Source organism: Arachis ipaensis, chromosome B5 (assembly GCF_059453495.1).
Source record: "Arachis ipaensis isolate K30076 ecotype BB chromosome B5, ASM5945349v1, whole genome shotgun sequence".
NCBI lineage: Eukaryota > Viridiplantae > Streptophyta > Magnoliopsida > Fabales > Fabaceae > Arachis > Arachis ipaensis.
This window is the reverse complement of record NC_142440.1, coordinates 83,768,796-83,782,287: the sequence shown is the minus strand read 5'-3', so window position 1 is coordinate 83,782,287 and position 13,492 is coordinate 83,768,796. Positions and strand designations below refer to the sequence as shown.

At 38.4% G+C, this 13,492-nt stretch overlaps 1 protein-coding gene and 1 non-coding gene across 2 annotated transcripts; one reads left to right on the top strand and one right to left on the bottom strand.

Annotated features, from left to right (window-relative positions):
- Nucleotides 1–11,392: 11,392 nt before the first annotated feature.
- LOC148564799 (small nucleolar RNA R71) lies at nt 11,393–11,496 on the bottom strand. Its single transcript, XR_015884378.1, has one exon. It is a non-coding gene; the product is annotated as a small nucleolar RNA R71 (small nucleolar RNA).
- Nucleotides 11,497–12,643: 1,147 nt separating this feature from the next.
- LOC107640746 (uncharacterized) lies at nt 12,644–13,282 on the top strand. The gene has a single exon (XM_016344246.1). The coding sequence runs from the start codon at nt 12,644–12,646 to the stop codon at nt 13,280–13,282; it is 639 nt and encodes a 212-aa protein (XP_016199732.1).
- The last annotated feature ends 210 nt before the right edge of the window (nt 13,283–13,492 follow it).

Here is a 13,492-nt window from a genome sequence, read left to right as displayed (position 1 = left end):
AAATGATCCTCTCTTCTTCCTCTACATAACCATGTAACTTATCAAGGATGGAAATAAGGTGAGATGGCTGTCTCCCACCCATTTCAATTCGGTTTTCAAGGAAAACCATGCAAAACATGTGTTTTCTTGATGTTCTTCCTTAGGAATCATGCTTAACTTGACTTGAGGGCCAAGAAACGTGAATTTCCAGCAAGCCTAAGGTGAGATATCTCTTCCTAACATACTGAGTGAGATTTGGTCAGTTGAGAGTTTTTGGATTTAAAGTTGTTCTTGATGTGATTTAGGAGGAAAAAGTGCTTAAGGACCACCTGAAAGTTTAACCGAATTAGGAGCAGCAAAACCAGGTAGGGATTGACGAATTTAATCTTGATTGATTGTGTTTGAGTTTTGTGATTATGATATGGTTTGGCTGTGCTTGAAATTGATTGTTTGTATGAGTAATTCTTGTTGAAATTTTGGTGAAAATTTGATGAAATTTGATGAAATTCAAGCTATGAATGTGTGTTCTTGTGGCTGCTGGAAAACGAAACCCTAGAGCTTAAATTGAGGTTCAATTTGTGTTAAAATCATGTAGAAAAGATGGGGTTTTAGTGGCTGGAAATTTATTTTGAGTTTTGGTAAAAATCGGTTGCTGAAAATACTGAAAAACGGGTAAAAGCAGAGAGAATTTGAAGAATATACGAAGAACACGAAGAACACTTTGAGTGTGGTGAAGAACATTGAAGAACACCTTTTAGATCTTAGAAAGGGCAAGGAAGTAAAATTTTTGGTGTTTAAGGGGTTATGTGGTAATTTCTGGAAGTTAGGGTGGTAAAAGTAGAAATATTAAAAGTTACGGGTGGTAAAAAGTGAATTTTAAAGGTTAAAAGTAAAAGGTAAGTTAATTTTCGAAAATTTAGTATTAAAATAATAAATAATAATAAAATATTAAATAATAATATTTAATTAAAAATAATATTTTAATAAAAATAATAAAATAATGCGGAAAAAGCAGTTTTTGGTAAAAGCTTTAGAAAGACAACTTTAATTGCAGAATCTCATAATTACCTTCATAAAACATTTAGGGAGTGGTAGTAACATGATAGTGAGGCAAAGATAAAGAAAGATAAAAAGTTAAAGAAAAGATAAAAACCAAAGAAAAAGTCTGTAAAATTTTAATGACAGAAAAACAGACAAAGACTAGTGAACGAACTAGGGCAACTTAGTTAGTACTTGAGTTGCGACTAGCGTTAGGTGTTATATGAAAAGTTAAACTGTTTCAGTATAGAATTAATGAACCTATACCTGGGACAGGCTAACTATTCATACCGAAATTTACATAAGCTTTAAATACACATGTTAAACAGAGAAATCAGAGCAGAATAAAGTAACACAGAGCACAGAGTAACCAGAATAAGGTAAAGAGATACAAAGAGAAAAGAATAATATGATAAAGAGAAATGGTTTGAGCCAGGATATTGTAAAAGTGAAAGATGTAAAGTTTGTACAGTATGATTGAACAGAGAAAGAAAGAGGTACTGCATAAGAATGTGAAAATGATGATGAATAATGAGAATGATGATGAATGATGATAATGAGAATGATTATGTAATGATCTGCTGCGTGAAGGCAGTCAGATAGATAGTTGTACGACCACAGAATGTTTTCCAGTGTTACACAGCTATTGAGAGCTGTACCTGCAACTGATAACCTGGGATCACTTGCAGAGGATATTAATTCATACATGGCTAGAATGCCACACCTGTAAGGCAAGGATTGCTTACAGAGAATATGATTTCATACACGGCTGGAATGCCGCCACCTGTAAGGTAGAGTTTGCTTACAGAGGATATGACGCATACGTCGGTTAGTGAGAACTATACCTATGCTGACTGGAAAACCATACCTGTTTTAGCTACTTCGGGTTACGTCGAGAGCGGGTAGAAACCGACAGATGAGCTCATTACCTGCGCTAGGGCTAGACATGCATCATACTTGGTTGCGCATTTCCTTTGTTATGATTGTGGTATGAATGTATGCTTTCCTTGTTTGTATTCTATTCTCTGCGCTTGTGTTATTTTCTTGTATTTTTCTATTTGTGTTCTGCTATCTAATTTCTCTATCTTCTCTACTTATCTGTGTTTTCTAATTACTACTTCTTTGTATTCTGCTAATAGTCTGCTAAACAACATAGAATTAATGAACGTAACAAATAACCCCGACCCTACTAAGAACTCCCCAGTTCTTACCCCTTCTCTCTCCCTTCCCCCTTCAGATGGAAGTAAGAGTACCTTACCATAGTTCGCTGATGACCGTTCGCAAGAAGAAGATTCTGCTCTAGATAGTCTTCTGAGTCTAGGGTGAATATTGTTCTCTGATTATATGTATATACTGTGAGACCAGCCAACGTCTGCACCGCGTTCGTATGCGCACTTTAACCTAAATCCTGTGTACGAGATTCCTATTGTGTGGCTACTTTATGAGGTACCAGAGAGACGTCCTATGGAAAAGTCTTATCGTGCAGAGGAGTAGTAGATGTTGTCCTATCTTTTGATGATGTTCCACCTGACTTGAGTTTTGAAGACCTAGAACGTACTTTCCCTCGCTTTAGTAGTTTAGAGGGACTAGGTGAATATAGAGTCTAGGCTAGCCTAGGTGCCAGCTTAGGGACCTCTTGAACAGGTAAGGACCTGGGATGTTGTATGTATATACATGTATATAGATATTATTTAGCTATATCTAGGGGTGTTCTAACAGTCTATATTCTAATAAAGGCTGAATCACCGAATGTTGTCAACTACTTGTGATGTATTTATGTGTGGTTGTTTATAACTGTTTTATCTGTTATTATTTGTGAATTGATTATAAATGATTCTCCCTATTAATCCAAACATTTTCAAAAAAAAATACACCTCACAAATTAACTATGCTTTTAACAACGAATCAGGCTCATATGATAAATAATAGATAATAATTAGGAAGACAAATTGGTAGCGCTCAGTTTTCGATATGATCTAGACATATTGAAAATTAGGTCGTTACAACCTTCACCAACCACACTATCTTGACGAAATTTCCTTGTGGCAGCAGGGGAAGCACGTATATAATAATTATTGTAAATGAAGTTATCCCTCTAATAAACCATGCTTGGTTGAAAACAACATAGAAATCTTAAAAACATAGGAACTGCAGTACACCTTGAAACTAACCAATAAACTGCAAAATCAGTGACTAATGGCAGAGGAGACTGAGTAGGGAATGGCAGAGATGAAGGCAACAGCAGGGACGAAGGAGCAAAGCCAAAATAGCGGAACCTCTTCAAACTTGTTCTTCTTCTCTCTCAATAGCTTCAGTGTTGTTAGTGGTTTTTACTGCAAAACACAAAGGATAATAAAATTACTTTGTTAATTAGTTTCTAGCATAATTTTCTATTTTCGATCAAATAATACATCAAAAAATTCATGTAAACGACAAGCAAAAATACACACAGGAATCAGATATGGTGAAATAATTGAAATTACCAATTCTGAATAATATAGTCACTTATCATAAAAACCTAGCTATAACAAAGGAAAAAATATCACTACCAAAATCAATTTGCAGGTGAACCTTGATAATGAAATTTAAATGAGAGCAAGCAAAAAAGAGTTTATGGTCAAACCGAAACTCAATCAAAGATTGTTCAATGCTTAAAAATAACATATAAGATAAAACAAGCAAAGAGATTAAAGAATTGACTAAGACTTGTAAGGAGACTCGTGCGGAAATTTCCAAAACCCTTTAGCAAATAAGATTATTTTTGACACAGAAATCTGTTAAATAGAATCTTGTTGCACCAAACAAAACAATATCATTTAATAAAACAAGGTTAGGAAAAGTCCAGCAGCATTTCAGCAGTAAATTGGCTATTTCCCAAACTCAATCAATCAAATCAAATTTCATATGAATGCTTTAACAATTAAATTCATCAACATCATATATGCATGCATAGGAAGTGAGCAGAAGAGGAAATGCAAATTGAGAAATCAGCAGCAGCCAATGATTAAGGATGTAATGAGCATGAATGCATAATAAGCATAAAGAATTGCAACAAGGAAACGAGTTGCTAACACATGGAATGAAGCAGCAACACTTATTAAACAGCAGCAGTAAATAGCATGTTCCTAGGTTCAAGCAAGCAACAAACAGAATTCATATGACTTAACCAGTTCCACAAACTGAAATCATTGCAGTTCATATAATATGGACCAAGCAACAAGCAGAGCAACACTCAGCAACAACAAACCAAGAAAAATTAATGAAACAATAACACTTTCACAGCATCTATTTTGGACAATGAACAAAAATACAATAAACAGCAATCACAAGTCTAGAATTCAACACTAAAATAGCACAATAAATAATTTCATCTAGGGCAACATTCAGAGGAAAGACAAATCCATTTCGAATAGCAGCAGTAAACAAAACAAAACCTACATCCACTAACCAGTCTAGATTCTCTAACCACCTAATTCAACTAAACTAAATTAGTTGAACTAAACAAGCTAAACAGAATGAGCTAAACCAGATTAATCAAACAGAAATAAAATCAAATGAGATGAAAGAAGAAACTGGGAAGCATGGAATTGGAACAGAGGAAGGGAAGGGAAAGATTGATGATGATGAGTGAATGGCCGGAGCAACACGGTGGGGCCTAGTGGTGGCGCTGGGTATCGGCAGCGGCAGAGGGTGGGTACACAGTAAAACAGGGTCTTGCCCTGTTCTTGGTTTCTCAAACAGCAAAGAGGGAGATGGAATAAGAAGGGTGCGGTGATGCTAGTGACAGTGGAACGCTGGGCCACCGCGGTGAGGAAGAGCTAGTGGCTTTGGGCTCACGGGGAAAGAGCTAGTCCAAATTGTGCACAACGCTAAAAAAACCCCTAAAATTTGTAAATGCACGAACCAATTTCATATCTGAAAAGCAATGCCGGCGCGAATTGAAACATGAAAGAAAGAGGAGAAGAACTGATGCCAAGGCATCTTAGACTAGTTTCACTAGCCTTTTTCTTTGTTTTTAATAGGTTTTAAGCACTTTCTTGAGCTATACGTAAGCAATTGTGTTAGAAATTCATGTATGCCTAGATTCATTCAATCATGGTTAATTTGATGCAAGTTCATGAGAATTATGCTACGATTACTTGTGTGCTAAGAATGATAAGAATTCTCATGACTTTAGCAAGGCTTTGATGTATGTGTTGGTTGATGACAGGTGAAGAAATGCATGGAAGAAGGTTGAAAATGTAAGAACTGCAACTAATCAACCGGTTAATTAAGTGATTAATTGCCCAAATTAGATTCTGAAAAGTTAGAGAGAGAATTTGAGGATTTAAAGGTGATTTTCGGACTCAGTAGTTTTTTTTTAGTCAGAAAATGTGCTTTTTGCGAAAAATCGTGAAAAACCGCAAACCGACAGTTGAACCGGTTCAAGTCTGCCCGGTACCATATGAGAAAAAGTGAAAACCAGCAAAAACATTAGAAAAATGTTAGATATGGAAAATCGGGCGTTAATTTTAAAGGTTTGGCCCGAAGTTGGGCCAAACAGGCTAAAAATGCTAATGGGTTGGACCGGGCCCAAGTTGGGCCCAAGCCCAACATATAAAAGGTTCATTAGTGAACCCATTTTCAGCACAACACATAAACAAACACACTCATAGATGCTGAAAATAGAAGAAGAAAGAAACCCTTGAGCACTATTCATTGTCATCTTCCAAAGCTCATATTTTGAGCTAGAAAGCTCCGATCGCCGCACCGTTTGTGGCTACGCGTTCCTTGTGAAGAGCTCTACAAAACCCACCTAAGAAACCCTCAAGGTAATCATGAAATTTTCCCAGTTTCTCTCTTGAAAATTTTGGGTACTTAGGGTTTGTGCCTAAATGAGTTTTTGTGATTCTTGGTATTTAGATTTGCTCTAATCCTTGCTTAGCCTTGGATGCTTGCTAGTAAATCTGTAAGAGGAGGTAAGAGCCACCAAACCCTTGTGAATTTATGTTTAATTGGAACACTAGGTTGATTTGAGGTGATTTATATGTATATAGTTTGATTATTGTGGCTTTGGGAGCTCTTGGAACTTAATCGTGCTTATTGGAGTGGAAGTGAAAGCTTAGAAATTGGTTAAAAGCTATTTTGTGATCAATTTGAGGTTTGGTGCATAAAGGGGAATCGTCCAATGTATGGTTTCGGTTTCCTCTATGTAGTATATAATATTCATAGACACTTAGGCTAGTGACCTATAGGATGAGATTGGAAATTGTATGTTATTGATGATTGTTTGTGTTGATGAGGTATAATGTATTGATGTGTTATTGTGATTACATGATGAAGTTGAAATATGATGGATTAGATGCATGAGTATTGTTGATTATGAATATGAATCTTGGTTGAGTTGGTGATGAGAATTGGTAATGAGATGATGATGATTAGTGGATATGTTATATATATGTGATAAATGAAGTTGAGAATAATGAAAGGTGAAAGAAATTGTGGTATGATTGGTGTGATATGATACAAAAGGTATATTCTGATGAGAGAAGGGGGTTTGGAATGTGTATGGTAAGAAATTGCGTAAATTGTGAAGTTTGGTAAAATTGAGTATTTTGTGAACTTTGATCGATCATAACTTTTGCCTCGGTTTTCGAAATTGATTGAAATTTATTTATAATTAAAGATCTTTGAAAACCTTTTAAATCGATATAAAGTTTGTGAAAATTGGAATTTTGTAGAGGAAGTTATGATCCTTCAAAGTTGGTGTTAAAAATCTGAAATTCTGCAAAGTTGCAGAATTTCATGATTTCTGATGTGTGCGAGCGCACACCCTCGTGCGGACGCACACCCTGAAAATATTTTAACCTATGTGGACGCACACATCTGTGCACACGCACAGGCAGAGAAGTGCGTTCTGTTCGCAGCGCCAACACAACTTGTACGCGCACACATCTAAGGAAAAACTTCAACCTGTGCGGACGCACACGTCGGGAAGGTCAGTCTGTTGGGGGCACTGGAATAGGTTGTGCGAGTGCACAGATCCTTGTAAAAATTGACACTTGTGCGTATGCACACCCCTGTACGTACGTACACATTTCAAAACTCTCAGGAGTGTGCGCACGCACAGACCCCTGTGTGGCCGCACACGTCCTGTTTCTCAAAATTTTAATTGTTTTCAACTATTCTACTTTTGCAACATGGTTGTAAGCTTCTAAAGCACCTTTTTAAAACTTATGGGCTTAAAGTTTGAGTATTAGAACAGGGGATGTAACTTAAGGTTGCTAGAACATGGTTTTATGATAAATTAGAAAACGGAGGCTTAGGTTTCTGGCGTGCTGAGAATGATTTGACGTTGGGTGGAGGATGAGTGATATATGAGATAAAGAATGATGAACTTTTGACCTTGGAAACTGAGTTATGGAAGGGATAGTAGTTGAGATAAGTCGAGGACTCGGATTGAGACGATGGATCTCTGTATACTGAAAATGTTTTCTGAAAACCACTGAAATATTGTTTTTATTGAGAATATCAGACGCTGTGCGCCCGGCAGGGACGGCGGTTGGATCCCGCCTGTCGAGGTAGCGACGGCGGCATATGGGCGGTGGTTCGTCCTGCTTGCGTTAAGATGTGAGGTCTGTGGCAATAGTATCCCGCTCGCATCCCTTCGGACCTATAGAGCGTGTAGGCGCCGGTACCTGGACAGTGATCCGGGCACTATATCTCGGGGGTTCCCATATGAGTAATCCGAAGGGCAACGTTTCCATGGAGAGGTGTCGGGTTGGCAGTTGAACCGACAATGTGATATCACAGCCAGTAGGGCAGGCATTCATCATATGCATTTTCTACTTGTTTGTTTGCTTTGCCGACTTGTAATTGTATGCCTAATTGAATAACATGACTATTTGCTTACTTGATCTACTTGCCTTGTATGCTTTTACTTGTGAAATACTTGCATTGTTATTAATTTTGCTTTTTACTGGGATTGAAGAGATTCGGAAGGCGGTGGCGATGGGATCACATGGAGGATAGGTTGGTGAAGGCTGTGGGACAGCGGTGTATGGTTAGAGTAGAAATCCCTTAAGATAGCTTACCCGGTTTATCTTGTGATGAAGTTTATATTATGCTTACTTGTTTTTGAATGCTTTAAGCTTGAATCTTGTGATGGATATGGAGCTTAGGATTGTCTTTGGTGTCCCGGGGTCTTATATCCTATGTCACTGGACACTGTTACTATACTGAGAACCTTTGGTTCTCACACCATATCTTTGTTGTGTTTTTCAGATGTAGGTCGCAACCCACCTCGGTGAGTTATTTTGGGATGATGACAGAAGCGGAGGATCCTGGATTATTTTGGAGTCTTTTTGGTTATCTGTTTATACATCTCTCTTCTGTATTTTGTTTAGCCTAGAGGCTTGAATTATGAGAGAAAAACTTGTATAAGCTGTTTTAAAACTGTCAAGATTCTATATGGTCTGTATATGGCTAGCTGGCTTAAACTTCGTGAGTCGTGGTTAGTTTTCTTATGATATTTCACTATTATGCTATTAGCTTGTTTATATCACTTCTGTTTCTTATGCCTTATGATAGTACGCTTTGCGCTTTGAAATCTAATATGTGAGCTATATTTTTCATCGAGCTTCTAGATATTATATTATTCTTCTATATATTATACTTATTAGCTTAGAACTATCGTAACCTTTAATTAACCCTTGCCTTACGATGCGAGGTAAGGCTTAGGCTAATTAGGGTGTTACAGAAGAAGGAGCATGGAAGGGATGAACAAGAAGCAACGTTGGTGACCAAGTTGGACCACCAACGTTGCCTCAAAAGTTGAGAGGGAGGCAGAGCAAATTACTGCATAATTTGCTGATGCCCACGTTGGAGGGAACGTTGGCAAGCCAACCTTACCCCCAATGTTGTGATAAAATGTGCTTTCTGGAGAATTGAAAAATCTAAAGCGACACGCACGCGTGACTGACGCGTACGCGTGGATGGGTAACGTTGGACCACCAACGTTGCCTCAAACGTTGCTGGCCAACGTGCGCGATTTTGATCTCAAAATGCTGAATTTGAAAAAGCACAACAATGCGCACGCGTAGCTGAGGTGTACGCGTGGATAGGCCAACGTTGGAGGGAATGTTGCTAGTCCAACACTGAGGCCAATGTTCTTGTAAAAGCTTTTGAAATTGGAAATGGGATTTTTGAATCCACGGGAACGCGTGGCGTACGCGCACGTGTGGACGCGTATTATGACCCCAAAGGCGCAAATGCACAAGGCACGCATACACGTGGGTAGAAGAACGTTAGAACTCCAACGTTGAGCCAAATGCCAATGACAGCAAGCAGAACTGATTTTTAAGAGAGGCGTTTGAGTCAACGTTGGCCATCAAACGTGGACTCCATCGTGAGTAGCAGAAATTGGCAATTCAAACAGATCTCTTCTCAACAGCAACGAAAACCAATGGGAGCAACTTCAACCTAATTCAATTAAGGCCAAAAGCCAAATTCATAGATTGAAGATCAATGGAAGAAAGTGTATAAGAAGCTTAGAATTTAAGTAGAAGGAAGTTTTAGCAAGGCAGAGAGATAGAGACACTCTGCTAGTTTTAATTTTCTACAATTCTTTCAATTCTGCAATGTATCTTTCAATTCCATTTTCCATTTTGAGAGATATAAACAACTAAACCCCTTTCATTGGGTTAGGGAGCTCTATTGTAATTCAATGGATCAATAATAGTTTTCATCTTCTTCTTCTATCTTTTCTCTTGATTTTTGTTAGAAAGCTTTCAATCTAAATTCCAGTGGATAGTTGTCTTGACAGAGAAGATATCCACAATTGGAATTCCTCTGATCCTTGAGAGATGGATGAGGAATTCATGCTAGAAATGCTTTCCCACATCGGATTAGATTGGGGGTTGGATGGATATTGTGACATTTAATCCTACCAATACTTTGATCTATGAATTTGTGTGGTCTAATCAGTGACCGAACTTCAACTAATCCCATGAGCAATTAAATCAAGACATTGGGCAATTATTCATGCTTAGAGAGATTGGTGAGCCAAGATATTGGGATCTAATCATCTAAGATTACCAAGCAAAGTCAATGAATGCATTGATTGAGAAAGAGATGAAAATAATTTGATCCGGGGAGTTCAATATCTCCTAAAACCCAATGAATCCCCATCTCTGATCTACCCAATCTCTTTATATTCTGCTCTTTAATTTGACGCTCAATCCCATTCCCATTTAATTTCATGCAATTTAAGCTTCTGTCATTTAATTTCTCGCACTTTAATTTTGTCATTTAATTTCTTGCAATTTAAGCTTCCCGCCAATTTTACTTTCCGCAATCCCAATCCCAATTTCAATTTCAATTTAGCTCAACTAGAATAATTCTCCAATTAACATTGATCAACCAACCAATCCTTGTGGGATTCGACCTCACTCTACAGTGAGTTTTTACTTGACGACAATCTGGTGCACTTGCCAGTAGGAAATTGTTGAGAGACAGTTTTCGAGTGAATCAAGTTTATGGCGCCGTTGCCGGGGATTGGTATTGCATTGACAATTATTAAATTAGAGGATAACTAGATTGATCACTTTTATTTTCTTTTGATTAATTGAATTTTAATTTTGGCTGTTCGTTTTCGCTTTCTGCAATTTTAGTTGTTTCTCTTTATTTTTCTTTATTTTCTTACTTTCCAACAAGCTAACCCACTAACCATTTGATAAATTGCTCTAACCAAGCTAACTATAGTCTGTTTTAGTATATTCTACACTTGCTGTTTCTGGTACTTGTTCATTATATGACAGGTAGAATAGAGGTTTCAACCTCTTTTGACAGTGAACCGGAAAGAACCTCCCTGAGATTAAGGAGGGAAGCAAGAGGAAAAAGGGCTGTTGGTGCAGAGGAAGAGAAGGAAGACTTGGATATAAACATCGAGGATGATATGGAAAACCATCATGAAGGAGAGGTGAACAATCATGTCAGAGGAGGTGCAGCTAATCCTGCTGGACAAGAGAGGAGAGTTTTAGGCTCTTACATCAATCCAAACCTAGGAAACTGTGGTAGCAGCATTCAAAAGCCAACCATCCATTCCAATAATTTTGAATTGAAGCCACAACTCATCACACTGGTTCAAAACAATTGTTCTTTTGGAGGAAGCGCCCAAGAAGACCCTAATCAGTATCTCACTACATTCCTAAGAATCTGTGACACAGTGAAATCAAATGGAGTTCATCCTGATGCCTACAGGCTGCTTTTATTCCCTTTCTCTCTAAGGGATAAAGCATCCAAGTGGCTAGAATCATTTTCAAAGGAGAGCCTCACAACTTGGGAAGATGTAGTTAACAAATTCTTGGCAAGGTTCTATCCTCCACAAAGAGTCAATAGGTTGAGAGCAGAGGTTCAAACATTCAGACAGCAGGATGGTGAAATCTTGTATGAAGCCTAGGAGAGATTCAAATATCTGACAGGGAAATGCCCCCCTGAGATGTTTAATGAGTGGGTGCAATTGCATATCTTTTATGAAGGACTGTCCTATTAATCAAAGAAGGCTGTGGATCACTCATCTGGGGGCTCCCTGAACAAGAAGAAGACCATTGAAGAAGCCATTGATATCATTGAAACAGTGGCTGACAATGAGTACTTTTATGCCTCTGAAAGAAGCAACAATAGAGGAGTCATGGAGCTGAACAACATGGACGTAATTTTGGCTCAGAACAAGATGATTGCTAAGCAATTGGCAGATCTCACAAAATAGATGGAGGCAAGCCAAGTAGCAGCAATCTACACCCAACCATCACTACCAGAAGAGCCAAACACAGAGGAAGAAGAAGTCAACTACATTGGAAATTCTGCAAGACGAGAGCATGACCCTTACTCCAAGACTTACAACCCTAGTTGGAAGAACCACCTAAACTTTGGGTGGGGAATCCAACAAAACCAAAACCAAAACCACAAACCTCACAATCCAAACTATTATAACAACTCCACTCACCAACACTCTAACCAAAGACCATATCAGACCACACAAAATACTTATTCACAGCCACCCTATTAAAACCAAAATAATCAGCCTCAACACCCCACTTCCAACTCACCATCTGATGACGACAGATTCTCCAAGATCGAAGCTATGCTTGAAAACCTTTGTAGGGAGTCTGAAGATAACAAAACATTCAATGAAAAAGTGAGGACGAGTATGAAAAGTCGAGGAGAATCCAAGAGGAGGAACACAAGTGGGTCACAAGTGGGATACCTATCCCAACAAATTCCCAAGTCCACTGATAGCTTCCCAAGTGACACTGAGAAGAATCCAAGAGGAGGAACACAAAATGAGTGATGGGAATAATGTAAAGCAATAATCCTCACAAGTGAGGAGGTTTGGAAAGAAGAGATTAGAAATCCTACAGAACATAATCAAAGAGTTTCAGAGGAGAAGAAAGAAGAGATTGAACAAAGGACTGATCCTTCCCAAGGGAGAGAATCAAAAGAGAAAGAAACCCTGCAACCATATGTGTCACAAGTACCATTCCCACAAATACTCAAGGGCAGTGAGAAGGGGAGAACATATACCAGATTCTTGGATGTATTTAAGAATCTTCATGTCAACATTCCCTACCTCGAAACCCTCAAACAGATGCCTACTTGTATCAAGTGGATGAAGGAGTTACTAGCTAGGAAGAGCAACCTGAAGGGTGGCCAAATAGTGTTGATGAACAAGGAATGCAGTGCTCTCATTCAGAAGGCATTACCCATAAAGAAAGGGGATTTGGGAAGCTTTCACATTCCCTATGCTATAGGAGACACCATGATTGATAGAGGATTCTGTGACCTGGGAGCCAGCATAAATGTGATACCTCTGTCTTTCATGAAGAGATTAAATATCAATGAGCTTAAGTCCACAGATGTAATCATCCAATTCGCCGACAAGACTCAGATGCAAGCTGAAGGCGTAGTCGAAAATGTACTGGTCAAAGTGGAAAACTACTTTCACCCCACTAACTTTGTCGTTCTTGAAATGGAAGAGAGCCATCTTCACCCAATCATCTTAGGGAGACCATTTTTGGCTACTAGTAGAGCACTCATTGATGTAGAACAAGGAGAGTTGATACTGAGAATACATGATGAGCAACTCACTTTCCATGCCTTCAAGCCCACGTATGAGTCTGAGCAAGAGAGTAAGGAATTAAAGGAAGAGTATAGTGAGAGCTCTATGAAGGAGAACAGTAGTGAACCATCAGCCAAGCCTCTAGAGTTTTCTTTGATGGATAAATAAGAAGCTCAAGAGATGAAGCAACCAAAGATAGTAGAGGAGGAGCTGAAACAACCGGAACCAAGGGAATCTATCAACAAAGATCACTCCAACACAAGAACTTCCGAAGAACTACTTAAAAAAGAGAGAAAATGGGGAAGAAAGTACCAATAAGATGGAGGAATAAGAAAATTCTCACTGAGATTTCTCGCTAGGTGACAAGGTGATATCAGC

Bases quoted from the DNA above. Each gene is read 5' to 3' on its own strand.
- LOC107640746 (XM_016344246.1), top strand. From the start codon at position 12,644: ATGCCTACTTGTATCAAGTGGATGAAGGAGTTACTAGCTAGGAAGAGC.